Below are 24,211 nucleotides of genomic sequence, written 5' to 3'. Positions count from 1 at the left end.
GTCCCCACAGCTGGGTCTAAGTGCCTTGACTTCACCCACCCAGATGTTCAAGTGTTCTTTTAATGTGTGGTTCTCTGGATTCCGGGGCCCTTCCAGAATCCTGCAGAAAGGAGGCCCTCTACCTGCACTATTTCATTTGTCCCCTCTCATGGTGTGGGACCTGTCTCCGCGGTGGGCCTGCCCAGCCTCCCTTGGGTGTATGATAACTCATCTGAACCTCTTCAGCACACCCTTAAATTCTCTCTTTTTTTTTTTTCTTTTTTAAAAAGAGATCAATAAGAAGTGGAGTTTCAGTTCTAGATACAAAGACAGTGTTGCTGGTGGTGATGTTGTTGGTGTTTCTTCCTCATTCTGCCCCTGTGATCAATAAAAATTCTTTTTCCCACTAAGAAAAGCGCTCTAAGCAGATGTCTTCGTCCATTCCGGTTACCATAAAAAAAATGCCACAAACTGGGAGGCTTATAAAGAACAGAACTTTCTTTCTCTCAGCTTTGGAGGCTGGAAGTCCAAAATCAGGGTGTCAGCGAGGCAGAGTGAGGACTGTCTTCTGGGTGGAAGCCGTCACGTGGGTTGTATTCTCACAAAGCAAAAGGAGCTAAGGAGTTCTGCAGGGTCTTTTTTTGACAAAAGCACTAATTCCATCCAGGAGAGCACCACCCTCCCCATCTAATCGCACCCAGAGGCCTCACCCTTAATGCCACCACCGTGGGGGTTACGATTTCGACATAGGAATTTAAGGGGGCACAGGCATCCGAATTGGAGCGGGAGAGGAACCACAATGAGAGCCAAGAGGTGGAGGGATGTATGAACAGGCAGAACTGCGCAGCCCCAGAAACGCAAACCAGAACCCCGTCTTCAGATCATCTTGGGGACCAGGAGCCTGGGAAGATGAAAGCGGCCCACTGCTCTCCGTGCCAGGACGCAAAGGGTCGTTTGCTGCCAGTAGGTGGAGCACAGGTAACGCTAGAGTCCTCTCGAAGTCCTGCATGCCCCTCCTCTGGGGTTTGTGAATTTGGTTAGGGGAGGTCCACTGTTTGAGATGTTTAGCTGTTGTGAGCAAAAAAAAAAAAAAAAAAAAAAATTCACTTCGTGGCTTAATTGCCTGTTGGAAAAAGTATATTGTATGTGTATCTTATCATCAATTTTAGAACATGTGAGGTAAATCCTCTGAGGTTTTGTAGCTACAAATGATGACGAATTTTATCCTCCTTTCCAACAGGGATAGTCCTTATTTTTGTTGACTCTGATGTTTCACCGATGAGAACTTCTAGGCAGTGTCAGAGGAAGGAAATGACAGGCTTGTGGACACTTTTACTCCATTCATGACTCAGTCAAACTGTGTCTAGGACCTTACCCATAAATACCACGGCGTCGGCTGATTTGAGACAAGCTGGGCTTCATGCAGTTAAGAAAGTGCCTTTTTATTCCTCATTGTTTTAATACAAACAAAAACAACAAACCAGAAAAGAAGATTGCACTTTATTGGGTTGAATTGGGGGAGATTTTTTTGTCCCCTGGAATCACAGATTGGGCTGCTAGTTGGTATTTACCAAGGCCCTGTCAGCTTTCGTTCCTAAGAAACGGGGAATTCAAAGGTTGAATGATGGGGAGCTTTCTAAGTGACCTACTTTAAAGTGCTGAGGGCAGGGTAGCACGACTCAGCAAGATGCAGCTCTGGAAGGGGGCAGCTCCCCGGGTTGGGCAAGAGGAAACCAAGACCATTTTATTTAAAACTTTTAAGGAAGTTGCTTGTTGCCAAACAGTAAAGAGCTCCAAGAGTCATTTAATGGTAAGATTGCCAAACAGAACTCCACTACAGTTGATTAAAAAAAATTTTTTTTCACACTTTTCAATGGAGAAAGACGTTCCTGCTTTCTCTACTGTTATCTCCCCTCGTTCATACTGATCGTGGAGGTTCTTCCTGATAGCTGGCTCTTTCTTGCTGAGTGAGCTAAAAAATAGTCATTCCCTTGCAAGGTGAGTGTGAGAATTTCTAGAGAACAGCACCCCCTTAAAGACCTAGACCTCACAGGGCCACCTGCGTGTACTCCACCGGCTCAGAGTCATCAGGCTTCGCAAAAGTCCAGAAATTGGGTTTGTGGCTTTTTGGATTGACGTTCACATAATCTGTGGTTTCCTTGATGTTCTCATAGTCCAGGGAAGATTCACTTTTTAGTCCTTTCGTGGCGGAAAAGACCACTTGTGCATAATTCATATTCTTCGTGGCCTTAGAGGGGAGAAAAAGCAGAGGCATGGGGGTCAAGATTCCTACTAGGGTCAGAGGAGGGGAGAACCCCAGGATAGAACTCTCACTTGAGGCTTGGCTCCCCAAGCTCAAGCTGGAAGGGAAAGGCGCTGGGGTTTGAGAACAGGGAAGGGGGAGATGGGGAGGTCTGCCCGCTCGTGCCTCCTGTCTGTAGGGGATTCATGGGTTTAAGCAAAGATGTGGAGACTGAATCCCAGTGAGGTCAGGACTCAAAGGGGACTTTGGCTCAGTGACTGGGGTACGGGGAGGAGGAGGTGACCCATTCGCACTTGCCTTTTTACAACCCACTCAGACCCCCTTTTGTGTGGAAGATCTGCGTTGCTGTAAGCCTGCCCGCACCCCCCCACCCATCCCCTAAGGATGCTGTAAAGATTCAAGAAGCCTGCCTGCCCTGCTCCCATCTCTGTAGCTGAGGCAGCCTGGGTGGTGCTAAGTCTTGTGCAACAAGGACCCTAATGGCATAGGATGGGCTGGGCTTGCTGGGGGCATCTGTTACCTGGCAGGTTGGAGACGAGCTGCCTGAGCCGTTCGAGCTGTCAGAGCTACCGGAGGATGTGTTGCTGTCGTCTAGGGAGAAATAGAAACTGTTCTTCCAGGGAGATCCAGGGAGTGTTGGGGGGGGATGGACACAATGGAAGGGAGAAGGAAACAAAGGCAGAGCCAGCCTCGCGAAGCCAGGTGGGGAAGAGAAATACAGAGCCCCCCTAAAAGAGAAAAAAGGAACTGAAGAAAGGGGGAGGAGAAAGGGTCCCCCAAAATAGTCAGGAATGCGCCCAGGAGTCCCGGCACCACTGCTCTGTCCAGTTCCATCTAAAACCAGTAGCTGACACCCCAGGGCTGGGCTGTGTCGGGAGGGGCAAGCAGAGACATGCGGACACAGAGCAGCCCCTGGCAAACAGCTCGGGGGCCTCCGTGGTGACCTCACCCGCGCAGGGTTTGATCTAGACCCGCCGCTAGCTCTAGCTAGGCAGGTGACATCCCTCTTTGTGTCTGGTTTTGCTTCCTGTGAAGCAAGAGGGTTGGATGACTCCTCCCAGGTCCCTGAGAGCCAAAGCGTCGCTGAGTCTCTGGCCAGGGCTCCAGTGAAGCTCTCCGGCCAGGGTCCCAGCGACACCAGGGCCCCTCCGCTCCCACAGAAACACTCAGTTCACATGAGTGCTGTCTTCTGGTCCCCACAGGCTCTTATCTCAGCGCCGGGGGAAGCCTGACCACCAGATCCCTCCAACTGAAAAACTAAAATTAGATGGAGCAAATGCAAATCAGCCAAGCGATAAACCATAAGAAACAGTGTGATCTCTGGGGAGTGAGTAGAGCGGGGCTGTGGTCTTGCTGTGGAAGCAGCCATTTCCACTGTGTGAACGGTGGCCTGGTGCATCTCCCCAGCCCTGAGAGAAAGCAAGAGGGTGGTGTCCCTGTTGGTTCACTTGCCCATGGGGAATGGGGATTTGAACCATCACCAAGACTCGTGTTTATTAAAACACCCGGATCCCATGGCCAGAGGCGGTTGATATCTTGGCCGCCCCACTAACCGGCGCCATAGTATTACAGAGACAGAACAGAGACAGCCCCAAACCCCTTCTGCAGTGGCTTACACTGGGCCAAACCCAGATCCACACAAACCCAGCGAGATGCGCCCCGTGTGATAGGAAGAGCAGCTTACTGCAAAAGGTAGGCTTGGCAAGGCCTTCCCTGAGGTGGGTGCAAGAAATCCTCCAGCTGGGGGTTGGGCAGATGGGGACAGAGCAGGCCACTGTAGGGCGGCTCCCTGGGCGCCCCGACAGAGCAGAAGAAGCTTTAGGACAAGTTCGCTCCCTCCCACCCCCGCTTCTTCCTCCCCATTACTCACGCCTATAACGCCTGTAATGGGGCTCAGACACAGAAGTGCTGGGAGTCTCCTCCTTGGCAGCAAGTGGCTGATGGTGGGCAGGGCTGGGGTTCGGGGCCTGGAGCCTGGTCCCTTTCAGTAGCCGCTCACTCTCCTTGGCTAAAGGGGACAAGGCAAGGGTCAACAGTGGCAGCTCTCTAGGTCAAGCAAGCACACACTGTCTCTGAGCACTGCCCTCAGTAGGGCAAAAACATTTGGAGGGACCTCTTCAAAGCTCAGGCCTCCATTCAAAACCCTGCAGCAGCCCTCGCCTAGCTCAGAGTACAAGCTGAAGTCCCAGCCTCCAAGGACCTCCATGGCATCACTATCCCTCTCAGTTCCAGCCACCTTGGCCTCTCTGCTCCTGCTGTTCGCTACCAAACACGTTTCTGCCTCAGGGCCTTTGCAGATGCATCTCGCTGTCTCAGGGCCTTTGCAGATGCATCTCGATCCCTCACTTCCAGAGATTTATATGCAAATGTCGGCATGTCAGTGTCAGTGATGCTGGCCATCATCCCTTTCCTATCTCCTGGCCTTGCTTCATCATCTTCTTCCCTAGCATTCACCATAATCCAACACGCGTGTGTATTACCTGTTTATCTGGTTTGTTGTCTGTTCCCCCCATGAATGCAAGTTATAGAAGGACGGGAATTTTGTTTTGTTCCCTGTTGTGATGAATGAACGAATGGCTGGCTGGCTGGCTGGCTGGCTGGCTGGCTGGGATGGATGGCTTGAAAACCCTTTCATTATTTACTTCCTTTATTTCTTTATTTTACTTTCCCTAATTATAATGCCATCCCAGAACAGAACTTCTCTATTTTCCATCGAGAATCACTTCAAGAATGCAAGCCAGTCTCTTAGTCTAGTCATACCCAGAGCCATGTCTTCGCCCTTGAGTCCTTCAGCGGCGATGAAGAAGATGAGTCAGACCCCGGCTGAATGCGCCCACCCCCGAGAGCACTGCAGGAGCTGGTCTCTGGGTAGAAGGTCTGGATAGTGGAAGGACTGTGGGCCGCCATCCCCAACCAAAAACAGGTCGGGTCAGAGTGGGGATTCCCCAGTAAGGGGTGATCTGGCCAGTGGATTCTCAAGTAGGTATTCCAGGGGTGTTCAGGGGTTTGTCTTGCTGGAGGCTCGGGTATGGTCCCTGCAAGTGGCTAGGAGAGAAGGGAATGCAAGGCCACCTACCCATGTGCCTGCTGAGCAGGTAGCTGATGGCCGCAAAGAGGCAGGCCTGTAGGATGAGGGACACCGCTGCAATCACTAAGCCGTGCCAGAGCTTCATGTCTCTGTTGGGACAGGAGAAGGGTCGGAGTCAGAGGCTGCAGAGATTCTCATAGAGCCACATACCCATCCCGGCCCCCAGCCAGAGACAGCCATCGGTTGATGCTGTGTGTCTCAGAGCCGGTGCCTTTGCCTCTCTGGGCAGCCAGGGAGGGTGGTGTGCGTGCTCCGAAGTCAGCTACGCCTGTGAGTCTGATTGGAAAACCCCACTCACTCTGTCAGCATGATGGGCTTGCAGGGCGGCCGCGGGTCGCCAGTGAGGCTCGGGCTCTTCCAGGGGCAGAAGGAGGAGACGTGCGGGGCACGAGGCTGGGCACCTGGTCTGCACGCAGGGCACCCTCAGGACCGTCCAGGAGAAACACAGGAGGCAAGGCGGCTGCTAGGACTCGGGGGCTCTACCCCCCAGCTCCACTCAGGCAAACTTGGCTGCTGGGGGTGGGGGGGCACTGGCTTTCCTCTCCCCAGATTGCAGTTTCTGAATATACAAAAGAAGGAGTAACTAGTCGTTAGGTATTTGTACCCAACAGTGGGCGGCGGGGTGGGGGTCATGGGGCAGCCACTCCATGCCGGCCACAGTGCTGAGCCCCTCCTACCTCTTTCACGCGGCCCAGGGCTAAGAGATTGTGAGACCCCCCCCCCCATAACAAACTTGTGGGATTCAGAGAGCAGAGGGACACAGCTGAGGTCACGCAGCCAGTACGCGGCCGGGCCTAGCTTTGGGCTCTAAACTCAAGCCTACAAGTCCCACCACTGGTCCCGGCTCCCGGGGAGCCTGCTGCTGGAAGTGCCAAGGGTTCCACTCAAGCAAATGCAACGAGAGGGAGTCATGGAAGAAACCCAAATCTTAAATACACACACATGCACACACACTCACACGCACACTGGGTGTGGCTTCGTGGGGTTTTAGGACCAAGACTCTGGATATATGCCCATGGATATGCGGATTTTAAAAAATCAGCGTATGAATTTCATCAGCATTTTATTGAATATGGCGTTTACTCTAAGACAAAGGCAGGACAACTTCAAAACTTTTGAAAGGATACTTACTTACACTGTCCTGAGATGAGGGGCACAACCCCCGAGTTGTCCTGCTGTACACTGTAAACCTTTACAAGACTTTTACTGTCATTAAGATTTCCAAGGGCTAAGGGTGCTGTGGAAAGTCCTGAAAACTTTTGTTTTGATTGTGGTTCTCACACAGGGGCTTTCTAAGATCAGAACTGGGACCAAGAGTCAAAAGAGAGAGAAGGCCGTGTTGGGCAGGAAGATGTGTGGGGTTTGCCACGAAGGCCTCTCCAGGGCTGTGGGTGTTGGCCAGTTGGAAGTTTCCAGAGAGAAAAATACCACCATCTTCTTTCACACAGTATCAAGCTAGTCCTTGGCCGTGACTTTACAAGATCAAAATGTTGGAAACAACACATATCCAATTTATTCATCCTACGTCCTTAGCTACTTCTCCCGAAAGCACCTAATATTACCCTTTGCTTTTCAAGTTGAACGCGGTGGGTTGCCTTATGAGTATCATGCGCTGGTTAGAAGGGGTTCAGGGGAGCGGGAAGTAGACACAACCCAGACGGGCAGGTGAGAAAACACTCCAGGCAGTTCCCAAAGTCCATAGACAAGTGCGTAGAAAATCCAGTATCGCCCCCACCCCCTGCCCCCAGTGATCAGCAAACTCCAGAAAGAAAGCTCAGTTAAAAGTGACTTGTGCACAAAATAAAATTTACAGAGCTGGAAAAAAACAAAACAAAACCACAAAACACAAAAACGATGGAGATGAAGCAAAATGGGGGTTTTTCAGGAAAAAACAATGATCTTCAAGAGGTGGGGGCAACTTGATTTGAAAAAAGGCACAGATGAGAGTTTTAATGCCTTGCTCTTGACTTATTTTGGATAAGCCTGCCTAAAATTTTGACAGGTATTGATTTCTGAAGCCAATTCCAGTATTGATTTCTGGGGCAGTGGCAAAAGGGAGATTGGACTTTGACAGAAGAGCTTTATTGAATCACAAAAGACGTGAACATCACAGGAAGGAGCTAGAAGCCAAACCAGTGTGTCTGGGAAACCAGCAGTGTTGTTCCAGTTTCAAAGGCGCTCTAGTGCTTTAGTATTGATTACCTCATCTTCAATGTCTCATTTGTCCTTAATCACAGAAATTATTCTCTTTCTTTCATCAGAGGGAATGGCCAGAAAGCCACTAAGGGCTGTGTTCTGAAACCACACTCGAATTTTAATATTTTTTAAGGCTCCTTTCTCTCCTTATTTATTAAAAATTAAACAACCAACGGACATTTGTGGTGGAATTTAAAATGCAAATAAGCAAAACATTTCACAAAATCACCCGCATTTTATTCTGTAACATTTTCTGCATATTCTCATAACTATAGATACTCTTTCTGTGTGCACGTGTAAATACATGTGTACACGTACAGTCTTCTCTAAACACGGCATCGTACTGATCGGCAGCTTTTCCTCGTCACTGAATGTATCGTAAACATGTTTCCAGATCAGAAAAACCTCCATTACAAAGCTCCAAACTGGAGGCCCACAGACCAAATTTGGTGTCTCGGTGATTCTGTTTGATGAGGTTTTTTCAAGAGTTGGATTTGGAGGCCCTGACTGACCCCTGAGCCATTTGAGTGTGCTACTCTTGAGTTCGATGGCTTCATTGTGAGTTACTACTATTCCTCTTTATCAGTATTTCTGAGCACTTTTTCTGAGATCTAGCTCCAACAGATCTTTCATTGTTGTCTAGAACTCTTTTCCGCTGTGCTGCACATTTTGACATCCCAGGAGACCACCATCCTAATAGGTTAATGGGACAACCAAAATGACTGAGAAAGGCCCTACACATTTCCAAAAGCCTCACCCCGAGGCAGCAATTCTTGCCCCCAGTTGAGAATCATTGAATTAAATCAATGTCCCGTTGTTTTAAAACCGATACCTACTTTTGGCTCTTTATATTAAATTATAGTGCCTCTACTTCCTTCCATCGTTTTCATATATTACAAACATCTTACCAGCCAAATGACACACTGTACCTGTGCGAGGATCAAGCCTAAAGTCCAACAGATGTCGGATAGAGTCCAAGTTCTCTTCCCTTCCAACTGGGAATTATTAAACTTCTCAGTACCTCAGCCTCTGTACCTGTGAGATGGGGAGAATGACAGCCTCTGCCTCACCGAGTTCTTGTGTACGCTCGGTGCGTTATGCTATTTCTAAAGACCGGTATACAATGCCAGGCATGGGGGAAGCACTCAGTAATTACGGTTGGGCACTCTTGACAATTTGACTTGGCTTTTAGACGTGACAGTGGTGGAAAAGACACCCATCAGTAGAAATCGTGCTTGGAATTTTGCATCTGGATCTGTTTGCGGGCTGGCCAGGCACGGTGCGGTACCCTGTCTGATGCTGGGCAGCTCCCAGTCAGCTGTGCCATCACAAGGGTCAACAACCGATACACTCACGACCCTTCCACACCCCCATACACATTCTGTTGTTTGCTTTCAGTGCTGGGTTCAATAAGCTACATGAGATATTCAACACTTTATTATACAATAGGCTCTGTGTTGGATGATCTTTGCCCAACCATAGTGTTCTGAGCTTGTTTAAGATGGGCTAGGCGAAGCCATGTTTGGTAGGTTAGGTAGAGTAAATGCAGTTCAGGCTTCAAACGCTTTCAATTTGCAGTGGGATTATCGGGACCTAACCCCACTGTAAATGGAGGAAGATCTGAAACACTTCACCAAGATGGCGCCTAGAGTAGAGCTATTAGAATTGAGCTGGTCTATTTGAGGAAACTCAGGCACTCATGTTGAGTATAGTTTGAAGATAAGAACTGGGACAGGATGAGGTACAAAAATGATGACAGATGTCATTATTTAAGTGGCTAATGGCCCCTAACCACAATGAACAGGTTGTTCCTTAGGGTCTAATTGCAGATTTGCTGATCAGACAGTGGGCAAAAGCATCTGCTCATTTGCACCTCCCCCCCACACACATACCAAATAACCAGGAAATGAGCAAATTAGGGTAATTAGGTTGTGAAAAACAGTGCCTGGACCATGAGAGAGTTTGCCACTGGCTCATCTCATCATCAAGATTGGGACTGTCTTGCCCTCTTTGACCTGCTGAGTTTTGACACATGAACCAACACTAATGCAGCCTCCAGCCAAGGACCTGCCCACCACAGTCCAGAAGAGTGCTGGAAGCATTTCCTCTGTCCACGTCAGGCCCGCCTGGAAATCCCAAGACTTCCGGGTACACCTGGATCCCATCTTTCTGCTTCCCCTTTCTAATGATAGAGGAGCCTTTAGTTGGTACAACCCAACATTGACGTGAAATAGTAGGGACACACTGCGTTCCTGCCTGACATGCTTTCTTTGGAGAGAGTCACTCTATGAAGAGTGGTTTAGAACAAGAGCACAATAGAAGATTTCTATGAAAACCACACAGATTGCAATAATCAATAATTGCTATCAATATAGTTAGGGCTTTATTGATATTTTTTTTTTTTTTTTTTGACAGAGAGAGAGAGAAGCAGGGGAAGCAACAGGCAGAGGGAGAGGAGGAAGCAATGTCTCCACTGAGCAGAGCCCAATGCCCGGGGACTCGATCCCAGGATCCTGGGATCATGACCAGAGCAAAAGGCAGACACTTAACTGACTGACCCACCCAGGCATCCCTTAAAAAGACTTTTTCTGCAATCTTCATTAGCTTATTTTTAAAATTAAAATTTTGAGCCCTAGCATAGCTGAATGGTGTGGAGAGAGAACAAAGCCAAAGAGATGAGAGCCGAGCTGCTTCTCCCAGCCCTGCCGCTCCCTCACTGTGGAGCTGAGACAAGTAGACGTCCTTTCTAGGCCCTGGTGAATGAACGGCCGGACACTCGAAAGTGCTCCTCGGGCTCTTTTGAGATCCAAGTATTCTGTTTTTTTAAAGACTGAAGTAAGGGGTGCCTGGGTGGCTCACTCAGTTAAGCGTCTGCCTTCAGCTCAGATCATGATTCCAGGGTCCTGGGATTGAGCCCCACATTAGCCTCCCTGCTCAGTGAGGAGCCTGCTTCTCACTTTGCCTGCCACGCTCCTTTCCTTGTGTTCTATCTGTCAAATAAGTTAATGAAATCTTAAAAAAAAAAAAAAAAAGACTGAAGTAAGGAAGCGGGGAAGAGAAACAAATTTGGATAGAAATGGGATATTTTAAAAGAAAAAAATCTGTTTCCATTTTATAATATCATCCATTCTCCTTCACATTACTAGACTTTAATCCCCTAACTTAAAATGCACTTTGAAATAATCAAGAAAAGGAGGTAACATATATAAGCCAAACTCATAATGAATAAAGCCACAGAAACAGAGGAGATAAAAAATTATGAGGCTACTAAGGTGTTTTTAAAAAATGAAATATCAATAAAAATAATGATTTCCTAGAAAAATATAAATTAGAAAAATTGATTCCATAAGGCACAGGAAACTTAGAGACCAAAATCAAAACAAAGTAACAAGAAAGACTTCTGGAGGCAGCGTGCTATTTAGCACGAAAAGCACAGAACGGCAGTCAGCTTGGGTTCACGTCCCCGCTCATTCCTGCATGAACTTGGTCTAGTTCTTGAACTCTTCAAAGCCTCAGTTTTCTTATCTGTATGATGGGACCAATAATAACTAGTTCCCAGGTTTCAGTAAGACAAATATAAATGATACTTGCTTCTGAGGATGACAAGAGGAGCTATGTGAAGTACTTATTATAGCTTTTGTCACATAATAATAATAAGCATGCAATAAATGACTCTAGAAAATAAAAGCATTATTGCAATTAATCGACTCAAAATTTGTGTCCAAATAGTATTAGAAAATAAGTTATTTTAAACTTCTTTTTTATTTTTTAAAGATTTTATCTATTTATTAGATAGAGATCACAAGTAGGCAGAGAGGCAGGCAGGGGTGGGCGGGAAGCAAGCTCCCCCCACTGAGCAGAAAGCCCGATGCGGGACTCAATCCCAGGACCTTGAGATCATGACCTGAGCTGAAGGCAGAGGCCTTAACCCACTGAGCCACCCAGGTGCCCCAGAGTTATTTTAAACTTCTAAGGAACATGTAATTTCCGTGCTATTATACAGATCCAGGGCACAGAAAAAGATGGAAGACTCTGCCGGATCATGTCACTTATGAATACAGAAGTAAATATAAGATAATATTAAGAAGTTACTCCAGAGACATCCAGGAAGTCAACTATGACAATAATGAAAACTGGTGTTGAGTATTTACCATGCTCTTTTGAGCTCTCGCTCTGCAAGAATAGACATGATCCCGATTTCCTAGTGGGACCATAAAAGGCTTGGGAAGGGTGAGCAATTTTCGCTGGTCCCCACCCCCATTCCTCACACCCCCTCCCCCGCTGCTGGAAGTGCCAAACAGCAAACCAAGTTCAGCTCTCAATCATTACAGGGAACTGCCTGTTACAGAATATGAAGAGAGCATCAGTAAATGGAGTTTTTGCAATGATGATCTCCATAATATACAAACACCATCGTCGGATGAAGTCAGATACTCGTTTCTTTTTTCATAAGTTGATAAAATAAGAATATGAGACTTATTTCTTGCCATAATAAAGACTATCTCTTCTATACCAATAATCAACATCTTACCAAGCGGTAAAATGTTTTAGCGGTTATTTGAGAACGAGGATGTCTGCTGTAACCATTTAAAAAAATTAATCCTCGCAATTATAACTCTGGGAAGTAGGAAGTCCTTCCAGGCTCCAACCTCCAATAATCATAAGGGTCTGGAATAGTTACGGGGCAGGCTTGGGGACACTTTTCTATATATCCTTCGTCTAATTCTCAAAGCCACCAAAGAGGGAGGAACTATTTTTTCCTTTTCCTTTTCTTTTTAAAAAAATTCAGGTATAATTATTATTTCCGTTTTACAGAGGGCAAAACGAAGACAAGGAGAGGTTAAATAACTTGCTCAAGACTATAAGAAGAGGTAACAGGGCTTGGTGCCCAGGCAGGCTCGTGCTGGAGCTGAGCTATTAACTGATACATGAAAGCAATAAAGTCATGGTTTGGGGCAAAGGCAAGTCAAATTCATCCTTATTTGCAAAAGACGTGATTATATACCTAGAAATCCCCAAAGAACTGATTGAAAAAGTAGTGGAATTGATGAGAGTACTTGAGAAAGTCCTGAGGGCATGGTAATATTCTTTTTTTTTTTTTTAAAGATTTTATTTTATTTATTTGACAGACAGAAATCACAAGTAGGCAGAGAGACAGGCAGAGAGAGAGGAGGAAGCAGGCTCCCCGCCGAGCAGAGAGCCCAATGTGGGGCTTGATCTCAAGACCCTGGGATCATGACCTGACCCGAAGGCAGAGGCTTTAACCCGCTGAGCCACCCAGGCACACCCAGGCATGGTAATATTCTAAAATTATCAGTTCTTCTCCCTATTAGATCAGCCATAACCAGTTAGGAAATGGAATTGCAGGGAGCGAGAACCAGGAGCCTCAGCAGCCATCACACCAGATAGAGCTGAGAATAATTTGAAGAATAATTTGAAGAAAGTAATAAAAATGTACTGAGATATCTAAAAATTGGGGCATCCGACTGGCTCGTTCAGGGGAACACAAGACTCTTAAGCTCAGGGTTGTGAGTTTGAGCCCCACGTTGGGTGCAGAAACTTAAAAATAAAATCTTTTAAAAAAAGAAATAAAAAATTAAAAAAGACATAAACTAATAGACACACGATATTTCAGATCAGGAATCTGGAAGACTGAAAAAGATCACTTTGAAATGAATTTGTTGGTTCTGAATAACTGCAATCAAAACTACAGTGAGAATTTTTTACAACTCCAAATGAAATCTCAAATTTCCCCAGGGGGAAGAATAACAGTTGAGAAGAGCTAAAACATATGTGAAAAGGAATTGTGACCAGGCAGGTTCCTGACATACCACTTTTTTTAAAAAAAGATTTATTTATTTATCTGAGTGTGAGAGAGAGAGAGAGAGAGAGAGAGAATGAGGGAGAGAGCGCAGGGGGAACAGAGAGAGAGAGAGAAACTCACAGAGCGCCATTTCACCACCCTGAGATCACGACCTGAGCCCAAACCAAGAGCTGGTCGCTCAGTCGACTGCATCTCCCGGGTGCCCCGTGACATACCACTTAAAAAAAATTTTTTTTTAATTTTTTAAAGATTTTATTTATTTATCTGACACAGAGAGAGAGATAGCAAGAGAGGGAACAGAAGTAGAAGGAGTGGGAGAGACAGAGGAGGCTTCACACTGAGCACGGAGCCCGACACGGGGCTCTATCCCAGTACCCTGGGATCATGACCTGAGCCGAAGACAGATGCGTAAGGCCTGAGCCACCCAGGAACCTCCTAACATACCACCTTTTTTTTTTTTAAAGATTATTTATTTATTTATTTGACAGAGAGAGATCACAAGTAGGCAGAGAAGCAGGCAGAGAGAGAGAGAGAGGGAAGCAGGCTCCCTGCTGAGCAGAGAGCCCGATGTGGGACTTGATCCCAAGACCCCGAGATCATGACCCGAGCTGAAGGCAGCGGCCTAACCCACTGAGTCACCCAGGTGCCCCTAACATACCACTTTTAAAGGGTGGTGTAGACTTGAAAAAAATTTGCTAGGATGTATAATAAATAAATCACAAAAGTGGGTCACAAAGCAGTGGGAGGAAAGGAAAGCATAATTTAGAAAATTCTTTTTATTTTTTTTAAAGATTTTTATTTATTTATTTGAAAGAGAGAAATCATAAGTAGATGGAGAGGCAGGCAGAGAGAGAGAGAGGGAAGCAGGCTGAGCAGAGAGCCCGATGCGGGACTCGATCCCAAGACTCTGAGATCATGACCTAAGCCGAAGACAGCGGCTTAACCCACTGAGCCACCCAGGCGCCCCTCTTCCCAAAAATTCTTAAGAAAAACCCTTAAACCCCTAATTGGTAAATGGGTAAAAGGCATGGAACAATTTACAAACAATCCGGAATGGGACCAAACCTGCTATTACAAGGTAGTCTTACCACTACCAATTATAAAAGTGAAAATGGGAAACTATTTCATTGAAAAACAAAGATTAAATAAATCACGGTGAAGGTACAGAATGGAATGTTACACCAACATTTAAAATTACATTACATTGAGAAAAAATTAATCTGGGGAAGGAGTCTGTTCCATGAAGATATATCATGCACTTATATTTAGCTACATACAAAACATATTAAAAATATTAAAAGAATAAAACCTTGTACAAAAAAGAACATTTGGGGTCATTCAACTCTTTTGTCTTTTACATTAGTTTAGTAATAGCCCCCAGTTACCTGATTTGGTTCATCAAATCCAGAATAGTTCATTGACAGTGATTTTGCATATCAAATATAGATTTGTTCACAAATATAAACTTATGGAAATTGAATCAGGGATTTCATTTAAATGTACTTTGTTTGAAAAGGGGAAGTAGAAGAAAATATACTTAAATATTAACAAAACTGGGTATTGTGGGTGGTGTTTTATTTAACTCTCTATACTATCTGTCACTGTCAAAGTTTTCGGTAGTTAATGTATCTTTTTTCTAATCAGAAAAAGAATATTTTAAAAAAAAAAGATTTTACTTACATTTATTTATTTGACAGAGAGAGACACAGCGAGAGAGGGCACACAAGCAGGGGGAGTGGGAGAGGGAGAAGCAGGCTTCCTGCTAAGCAGGGAGCCGGAAGTGGGGTTCAATCCCAGGACCCTGAGATCATGACCCTGAGGCATATGCTTAACGGCTGAGCCACTGAGGTGCCCCAGGAAAAAAAACCACTTTAAAAATATTGAAATAAGCCCAGAAACTCTGAGTCCCTCAATTAGCCTAGTACTAAATTTATCTACATAAAAAGTTTATTTACATAAATTGTATCTTATTATGTTAATAAAACATTGAGAGATCAGCTCCATGTGTGAGTTCCAATTAAATATATTGTGAGTGGTCTAGGTGTGTGGCTCTGTGTGAAGTAGTCTGACGGACAGGATGAACGGGAGAACGCCATCTGAACATTCAAAAGCTCTCATTGTACCTGAAAAACCAAGACATTAACATACAAAAAAATCGAAAAGCAGAAGAGACGTCACAACAAAGTTGGAGGAAGGCATGATGTCTGTAATATGTACTGTCTTGGAGGAGAAATTGATCCCCCCTGCACAGAACACTCAGAGAGGAGGCCGAGGGGGAACTTCGAAGAACAGGCAATGAATGATGGAGAAGTAGGGACGGAGCAGTCCAGCGAAATGCGTCTGTCAGCCCTGACTGCAGGGGAAGCCACTGTCTTCGGCAGGCTTCCACACAGATTTGGCCGCACGTAAATAAGAGACTGTGGGAGGAAGCTGGATGCACTGCAAGGCAGCCTTACGGGTAGGTACAGGCAGACGGTGAGGAGTAGGGACTTGGTGGCCAGATGGCTTCGGTTTGGAATTTAAGCTCTGACCTTCCTGGCTATGAGCTGCTTTCTCTCCCTGGGCCTCAGTGTTCTATCTGAAAAATGGGGACAGCACCTGCTTCATTTTCTTAACTCACACACGTTATGGGGGCTTGTTATATGCTAGCATCATGCAAAACACTTGGCATAAATTATCTTACTGTTTTTTTATTTTTTGAATTTTTGTAAAGGAGGCTCTGTGCCCAATGTGGGGCTCGAACTCAGGACCCCAGATTGAGAGTCACGAGCCAGCCAGATGAGCCAGCCAGATGGCCCTATAAATTATCTTGCTTAAACATCAGGATAACAAACTTACAAGGTAGCAACTGTTGTTGTCCCAATTTTACATATGAGAAAACCGGACTTTCATCCCCCACGGAGAGGACAGAATTCAAACCCTATTTTTGGGGGCCAGAGCCTTTACCATACTGCACGCAATATTTAAGAAGGTTAGTCAAGTGCTGCATGTAGAGGTGCTCAACAGGGAGGGATCCTCAGAGCCAAACAGAGGTTTGAACACACACCGGCTTACCTATTACAATGCACCCATTTCTAATAGGCCCTGTAAGAAAACAGGGCTCCCCCATGATTTTTACTTTTTAAAATTTTTTTTTTAGAGATTTTATTTATTTATTAGAGATCACAAGTAGGCAGAGAGGCAGGTGCGGGGGGTGAGTAGAAGCAGGCTCCATGCTGAGCAGAGAGCCCAATGGGGGGCTTGATCCCAGGACCCTGGGATTATGACCTGAGCTGAAGGCAGAGGCTTTAGCCGATTGAGCCACCCAGGCGCCCTTCACCCATGATTTTTAAATGAGAGTTATAAGCAACCGAAGATACAAAGCCATATGGTCCTGGGAAGTCCTTAGTCCTAAACAGTCCCTACTCCCATGACTATTGCCGTGTCCATGCACCAGCGGACAGAGAAGGTCAAAGTACCCCACAGTGAGAAGGGAGGAGTGAGTTCTGCAAGACACCGTGGGGAAGGGGACAACAGAGAGTAAGGGCATCACCTTTGTCCTGGGCGTCAGAAAGATCTCCTCTGGATTCCCTCCAGCGCTGGTTACCATGGCAGGGGTCTCACCCCAGGAGGCTGGGACATAATCTGGAACGAGAAAGGAAAACCCCAACCAACTGTCCAGCTTGGTGACTTTGCAAATTCAGCCGCCTTGGGCATGTCACTTCTTTCTGAGCCTCAGTTTCTCTGTCTAAAACCGAGGGGGGTGGTGTGCTAAATAGATCCAGTTCCGATGTGTTGTTGTTCTAGAATTCCCTGAGTGTAACACGGACATCAATGATGAGAGACTCAAGTTAACCAGAAATAGCAAGTCTGAGTTTCACCAGATTTGCCGCATCTCTGGTAGTACACATTTATAGGGACAGGCACAGCCAAGTTTTAAGAAGGAAAACAGATTACTCAAAATCTCAAATTCGTAGTCTGGGGGAAGGCATTTTCTATCAGCAATGACTTGGGATCAATGCAACCTGAATGCGACTTAGTTCTAAGCCTAAATCAGCAAGTACCCGGGGAATCGCAAGCAACTTCAGCAGTATTCATAGATTTGTTTTGCTGGCCCCACAAAGTTCCCGGTAAAGTGAAAGGGCCAAATCATTCTGTCGCGTTTTGTCACATTCTGTACACACTGCAATTCAAGCCATTTATTTAGAAGAAACACTATTTAGCCTTGGAGGAGCCACTCAACGTCCCTGAGTCTCAGTTCCCCCCTGCTAATTGGGAAGTCAAATGTCTCCCTCCTAGAGTTTATCACAGCGGGTAAGTGAGACTGTGGAAGCTTCCACTGTTTCTGCCTCACAGTTGGGTCTCAGGGCCTGCCACATATGTAGTCTAGCTGGGCGAGGGTCCCTGGATTGGTTTATGACTCTGCTCTTGCCATCTCTAGATCCTTAATCATTTTTTAACAAGGAACCCCAGATTTTCATTTGCCCTGGGTCCTGCCAATTGCACAGCCTATTCCACTCACTGTATCGTTTTGAGCAGAGTTGCCGCAGCTCAAACAACAAGGTCACTATACAGAGTGAGAAACAGATTGTCCCATCACCAAGTCCTCTGTGAGAGCCTCATGGGCACTCGTGAGCTCTGCACCTCCTGAACTTCCAGAGGACGGCTCTAAGCATGCTCTTGGGCGCTAATGTTCTCCAAAAGCTTTTCTTTCCCTGTTTGACTTCAGTCAAGTCACTTAACTCCTCTGTGCCTCAGTTGCCTTAACTGTAAGAGAAGCTGTTAATAGCACCAGCATCTTCAGGGCTGCTCTGTGGACAAAATGAATTAGTCTATGTAAAGCTCTTAGGACGGTTTTGGGTGCAGGATAAACTCTATGTAAGGGTCACGTATCACTCTTTGCCGTTGTTCCACAACTTTCCTTGTGACGGTGTGCAGTCTCTGACTCCCACTCATAACGTGTTCAAATTGCCACCCCAGTCTCTTCCCTCCACATATGCCAGTCTTTTGCAACTTGGAACAAATCTTAAAGACAGTTCTCCCGCAGGGCGACATTCTCTGGGATTGAGTTCCCCATTGACTTAACAAGAATGATTAATTAATAGCTATTATTGAGTGACTGCTTCACTAGGCATCAAATGTATGACTTGTCTGTTATCCTCAGAGCAACGGTGGAAGGTAGGTGGTTGTACACCCATTTTACAGATGGAGAAACTGAGGCTTACACAGGTTTAGCAGAGTTCCTTGGATCTAGCTCTGACTGGATCCAAGGTCTACGCAGCTTCTAGCTGGAGCTCTGATTGCCACAGCTGTTACCGCACACGCATCTTAGGTCTCGGGAACAAGAGACTAATGTCCATCTAGTACAAACCGTTCAATCTTAGGTCCACTCCAAGACAAATACAAGTGAATTCCACACTCTGCAATCCCAGCACACAGGCAGAGAATCCCCTCTGAGACCTCCGCACTCTATGTTCACAGACACACACTCTTCCAACTAATTTAAAAATCCACCTCCCCAGAGGCTACTTACCGCAGGACAACAAGCAACGTCTGACCCCAGCTTGTGTTTCGGCACTGTCCTAATGGAAACAGCGTCCCCACCAACCCCCGCCCCCCCACCTCGCGCGCCAGCCCCACCCAGAAGCTTCTTGGTCATTGGAGGTCAGTCACAAATGTTTCACCATTTCCAGCCGGGCGGGGGCACGCTGCTCAGAGATTACCATCTAGCTCAGTTGCGGAGAGCGGAGTGAAGCAGCAGATAGCACCTTCTATCTTTCTCTGCAGGGCTCTACCCTGCTCCTCTCTGCAGACGGTTTACGTAGATGGAGGAGATTAGTAGTTTCTTTATCTCCATGTGAACTCGTATTTAAATACCACAAATACGCAAGAGGCCTGCTAGCATGGAAAGAGCACTGGTAGGGTAGTCCAGAGGCCTGGGTTCGAGTCCCACCTCGAGCTTTCACTTGCTGCATGAGTTCTGACAACCCACGTTCCCATCAGGTAACTCCTGCTCTTCCTCTAGAAAATGAAGAAGCAGGTCTCTAAATATTGGCAAAGGTCCCTTCCAGCCTGGCCCATCTTTGAATCTGTGTGTGATGTGGCCCTAGATTAAGGGATTGTGGATAGGATAGAGGTCAATGAATGAGGACCATTTTGCAAGGACAATTTCTTTGCCATTAAACCTTAAATGACACCAATCTAAGACGCTTGTTGCGGTTTCTGTGATCATACCAGGAAGGCAAGGAAGGTCAATCGCAGGCTTTTGGTAGGTCACAACCTAAAACCCTTGAGATATGGTAGTGGAGAAGACATGAGGGTGAAATGATCTTAAACTGTCAAACAAAGAAAGCAGAATTTTATAGGTCTCTGGGATGTCAACTCCCCGTTCACGACAGATTAATCACTGTAGAATCATGGCTTCAGAATCAGATATATTCAGATGTAAACCCTGCTACACTACTTGGTAGCTGTGTGACTTGAGGAAAGTTGTTTAACCTCTCTGATCCTCAGTTCTTTCACTTGTAAAATTGGGTTAATAATATATACCCAATTGGGGTGCCTGGGTGGCTCAGTGGGTTAAAGCTCAGGTCATGATCCCAGGGTCCTGGGATCAAGTCCCCCATCGGGCTCTCTGCTCAGCAGGGAGTCTACTTCCTTTCCTCTTTCTCTGCCTGCCTCTCTGCCTACTTGTGATCTCTGTCAAATAAGTAAATAAAATCTTTTAAAATATATATATATACCCAATTTTTTGGAAAAAAAAACTCATAAGTTTGTTTAAAGTTAAAGAATACAAATAAATAGGCAAAACACTTAACAGAAGCTCCTTTCTGGGGTAAACAACAAATAGCAGTGATCTATCTTTATATTCTCTAAAAAGGTTAGAAAGCCTTCCCTTAGGCTGAGTCCTGCTCAGTGTTTTATGGTCCTTGATGTGTCCTTGGCTCACCGTGGAAATACATCTGTGGCTGGAGCTGCCGTTTCTTCCCTTTCGCATGAGTTGTGTTAAGAACATCGAGCCCTGTTATCAGTCAAGATTGAAGAGCCCACAAGAGTGATTTCCTAATGAGGCTCTCCACACCCTCCCAGTTCACCTGCCAGTGTCAAAAACACTCCTCTCCTCTCCCGTCTCTGCCGTGACCTCTAAGTAATGAACTTGAGCTACAGTTAACTTACGGGGATCAAAGGGAGTCTCAACTCTGCGATTACCCTTGGGCGTGAACCTGGTGTAGCTACGGCGGTAGCCAGAGCTGTGTAAGCTTCACGCAGCTCTGTGCTTCTGTGTGGACCACTTTTGGACCAGAACCTTCCATGATACCACTCTGAGGCTCAGAGTGCCGTGTCGTTATTAAGGATCTTTGTTTGAACGGGACGTATTCGGGGTCTTCTGTGTGTGCATTTTCACTAGACAGTGAAGCAACCATAGAAAATCCACTTGACTTGGAAGTTAGTGCCCTAGAGATTTGAGGCATTTGACTTCTCTGGACTGCATTTTTCTCATACAGAATTGGAGGGAGTTTTGACTAGATCACCCATGACTGGGCTTTACGGAGCCAAGTACGAATTATTGAGGGTCTCTGTGTCCTGGGCGGCCAGAACTCCTTCTGCCCCTATGCTTTAGTAGGTTGGTGGCATGGAAAGAGAGGGACTAAAGCCAAGTGCTCTGTTACACGTGCCCGGGATACACCAGCAGCTTACACACCGCCTAACCTGACGGCAGACACCTGCCGAAGAGAAGCTGAGGATTCACCCACAAGGGCACTTAGCCTGCTCCTGCCCGAGGCCACTGGGAATGGGTTCCTCACATGGTCCCCCGTCCAGGGAGCGTTTGCTAAACCCCACATGATATGGCCCTCCTCTTTCTACTTTGAGCTCGACGGACTCCAGCCCCAAAGGCAGGATCTGAGGGGAGATCAGAACGGTGATAAAAGAAGTCATAACATCTGTAACAGCAACAGGAAGCTATTTTTGATAGTTTATCACCTGCTGGAGTGGCTGATGGACGTCGATAACACACTTTCCCCTACCCTCCCCGGGGTTCATAAGACCGCATCCCTTCCAAAGCCCTTTCCCCGTGCAATGCCTCCAACGGCTGTGGGATACAGGGTGTCCCAGAGAACACAGCTACTCTCTGCAGGAGAAACTGTTTTCTCTCTCCATCTTGAAGGGAGGAAAATGGTGTGTCAACTTCTGGCAAAGGGAAACACCTTGCTCGCTAGGCAATCACCTTAATAGATTTTCCCCTACTACTCCCCCTGCCTACTTGCTTTTTTTTTTTTTAAGATTTATTTATTTATTTGACAGGTAGAGATCACAAGTAGGCTGAGAGACAGGCAGAGAGAGGAGGAAGCAGGCTCCCTGCTGAGCAGAGAGCCCGATGTGGGGCTCGATCCCAGGACCTTGGGATCATGACCCGAGCCAAAGGCAGAGGCTTTAACCCACTGAGCCACCCAGGCGCCCCTTACTTGCTTTTAAAAAATACTTTTCCAAATTGTTTCCCACATTATAACAAAAGAGCTTTCAAAATCCACAGTTCTGGTTATGTCATCCTCTGCTAAAAACTCTCCTGCGGCTTCCCATCACACGTAGGATGAAATCCAAGATCTTGAACAAGATCTATAAGGCTCGCACTGTCAGGCAGCTGCCTACCCTTTTAAAGCTGTATATTTGGATATTTTCTCGCTTTTCTCTTTTTACCCTCTTCGAGGACCCCTCTATCCTCAGGGTGTCTGCTTAAGGGGGTTCCTCGGTGACTAAATGGTATTTGTGCTATTTTTTAAAAAAAAGATTTTATTTTTAACTAATCTCTACACCCAGTGTGGGGCTTGAACTCACAACCCTGAGATCAAGAGTTGCATGCTTACCAACTGAGGCAACCAGGTGCCCCTTCACCGCATTTAAAAAAAAAAGATTTTATTTATTTATTTGACAGACAGAAATCACAAGTAGGCAGAGAGGCAGGCACAGAGAGAGGAGAGGCAGGCTCCCTGACGAGCAGAGAGCCCAATGCGGGGCTCGATCCCAGGACCCTGATTTCATGATCTGAGCCGAAGGCAGAGGCTTAACCCACTGAGCCACCCAGGCGCCCCTTCACTGCATTTTTAATGGCTACCTAATAGCCCACCTTGCTGGTCTAACCCTAAATCTCAAACCATCCCCTGGGTCATCTACTCAGTTGTTTCCAGTGTTTTTACTAGTGCAGATAACACCATCACCGTCATGGATAACTTTGTACACACAGACTCACCCCCCCCCCCTTAGTTCAGACTATTTCCTTAGGATTAAGTTCTGGAAGTGAATATCTAAGTCCAAGGAAAGTGCTTACAGTTCTTGCATCATATTGACCTTCTGCTTTTAGAAGATAAGTTCCACTAGCAATATTTGAGCGTGTCCATTTATCTACAATCTGGAGAGCCATGAATTATCATTTTTCAGTAATGATAGTGTTCCTGCCACAAGGGTTTTATTTTTTTCAAATCTTCTCACCACTAGTAATAAAATGTTTTGGTATTTATTGAGCGCCAGCAACTGTACCAGTTGCTTCCCATACATGAATTCATTTAATCCTCACAACAAACTTACACGGAGGATCCCGTTTTAAAATAAAGAAACTGAAAACTGGGGAGGCTCTCAACTTCAGGATCGTTGTAAGAAGCAGAACCAGGTTTCACATTCACATCTTCTATGATTTCAAAAGCCATTTGCTTTATGCAGTATTTGTGTGCCTTCCCTATGCCTTATTGGCCTTTGTGCATCGGGGAGTAGGTCAGCGTACCACGAGCAGGGTGCAGTGCACAGCCCTACGTTCACATGACCGAGCATACGAAGCACCCAGCCCCAGGCCTTTCCAGAGTCCGCAGTCCACCACCACCGGGAGCTTCCTGCCCCCGGCCACCCCCCACCACCACCCCTGCCCTCCCTTCCAGCTGCAACTTTTTGTGGACTGGTGGTCTCATTCCAAAACCCGAAGCTCAACCTCAGGGACAGATGCCCTAAAATGCCCACCTTATAGAGTTGTCCAAGAATCAACGAGTCCATGCAATGTACGCTATGAACGACAAAACACTCTGCAAATGGTAGGTTGTATTATCCTCCCCACCCCCTTGCTTTCTAAAAGATTTTTAAATTTATTTTAGAGAGAAAGAGCTTGTAGGAGGAGGGGCAGAGGGAGAGGAAGAGAATCTCAGGCAGTCTCCCCGATGGGCGCGGAGTCCCGATCTGGGACTCAATCCCAAGCTGCATCATCTTTCAAAAATAACCTGCAAGAAATGCAGAGCGCCAGCTGCCAGGGGCCGGGATGATGCAAAATGTTCTAAAATGGATTGTGGTACTAGTTTCACATCTCTGTGGATACACTAAAAACCTCGTGCGTGTTAACGAGTGAATTGTATGGTATGTGAATTCTACCCCAAGAAAGTGCCATTAAAAAAGAATTCTAGAAAAGACTGAGGGCTTTCCTACGATGGCCACTGTGTTCTTTCCTCCCAAACGGCTCTGCCATTCATTCATTCTGCGCGTTATTTCTTGATGGTCTGTGATGTGCCTGGCCTCGTGCCAAGCACTTGGGATATGGAGTGAAGAAGACAGACATGGTCCTCGCCCTCATGTGATTGGGACCATGGATGTCAGAGAAGAAATCGCACAGAAGGGGGCTCCTGGGTGGCTCAGTTGCTTAGGCATCCGACTCTTGATTTCATCTCTGGTCATGACCTCAGGAGCTCAGGATCTTGAGCTCAAATCCTGAGCCCATTTAAAATTCTCTCTCACTCTCTCCCTCAGCCCCACCTTTCTCAAAAAATATAAATAAATAAATAGATAGATAGATAAACAAATAAATAAAAAGAAACCACACAAAGATGTGATGAATGCTGTGTTCTGGAAA

The 24,211-nt window shown here is 46.3% G+C and overlaps 1 protein-coding gene across 5 annotated transcripts; it reads right to left on the bottom strand.

The window, feature by feature from the left end:
- Positions 1-1,462: 1,462 nt before the first annotated feature.
- RHEX (regulator of hemoglobinization and erythroid cell expansion) lies at positions 1,463-19,139 on the bottom strand. 5 transcript variants are annotated; one of them, XM_082702130.1, is made up of 8 exons: positions 18,863-19,139; positions 16,883-16,974; positions 8,456-8,561; positions 5,629-5,889; positions 5,319-5,419; positions 4,113-4,250; positions 2,763-2,833; positions 1,463-2,227 (listed from the first exon to the last, which is right to left on the bottom strand). In XM_082702130.1, exons 4-8 carry the CDS (start codon positions 5,637-5,639, stop codon positions 2,027-2,029), a joined length of 522 nt encoding a protein of 173 aa, XP_082558256.1. In that variant the 5' UTR covers positions 5,640-5,889; positions 8,456-8,561; positions 16,883-16,974; positions 18,863-19,139; the 3' UTR covers positions 1,463-2,026. The 5 variants fall into 5 exon arrangements, with proteins under 5 accessions (XP_082558256.1, XP_082558258.1, XP_082558257.1 ...); XM_082702132.1 differs by lacking the exon at positions 8,456-8,561 and having other exon boundaries at positions 18,863-18,929; XM_082702131.1 differs by lacking the exon at positions 18,863-19,139 and having other exon boundaries at positions 16,883-18,840.
- Between the last annotated feature and the right edge of the window lie 5,072 nt (positions 19,140-24,211).

Source organism: Mustela nivalis, assembly GCF_964662115.1.
Source record: "Mustela nivalis genome assembly, chromosome: 16".
Lineage (NCBI taxonomy): Eukaryota > Metazoa > Chordata > Mammalia > Carnivora > Mustelidae > Mustela > Mustela nivalis.
The sequence above is the reverse complement of the archived record's forward strand: the minus strand, read 5'-3'. Positions and strand labels throughout refer to the sequence as shown.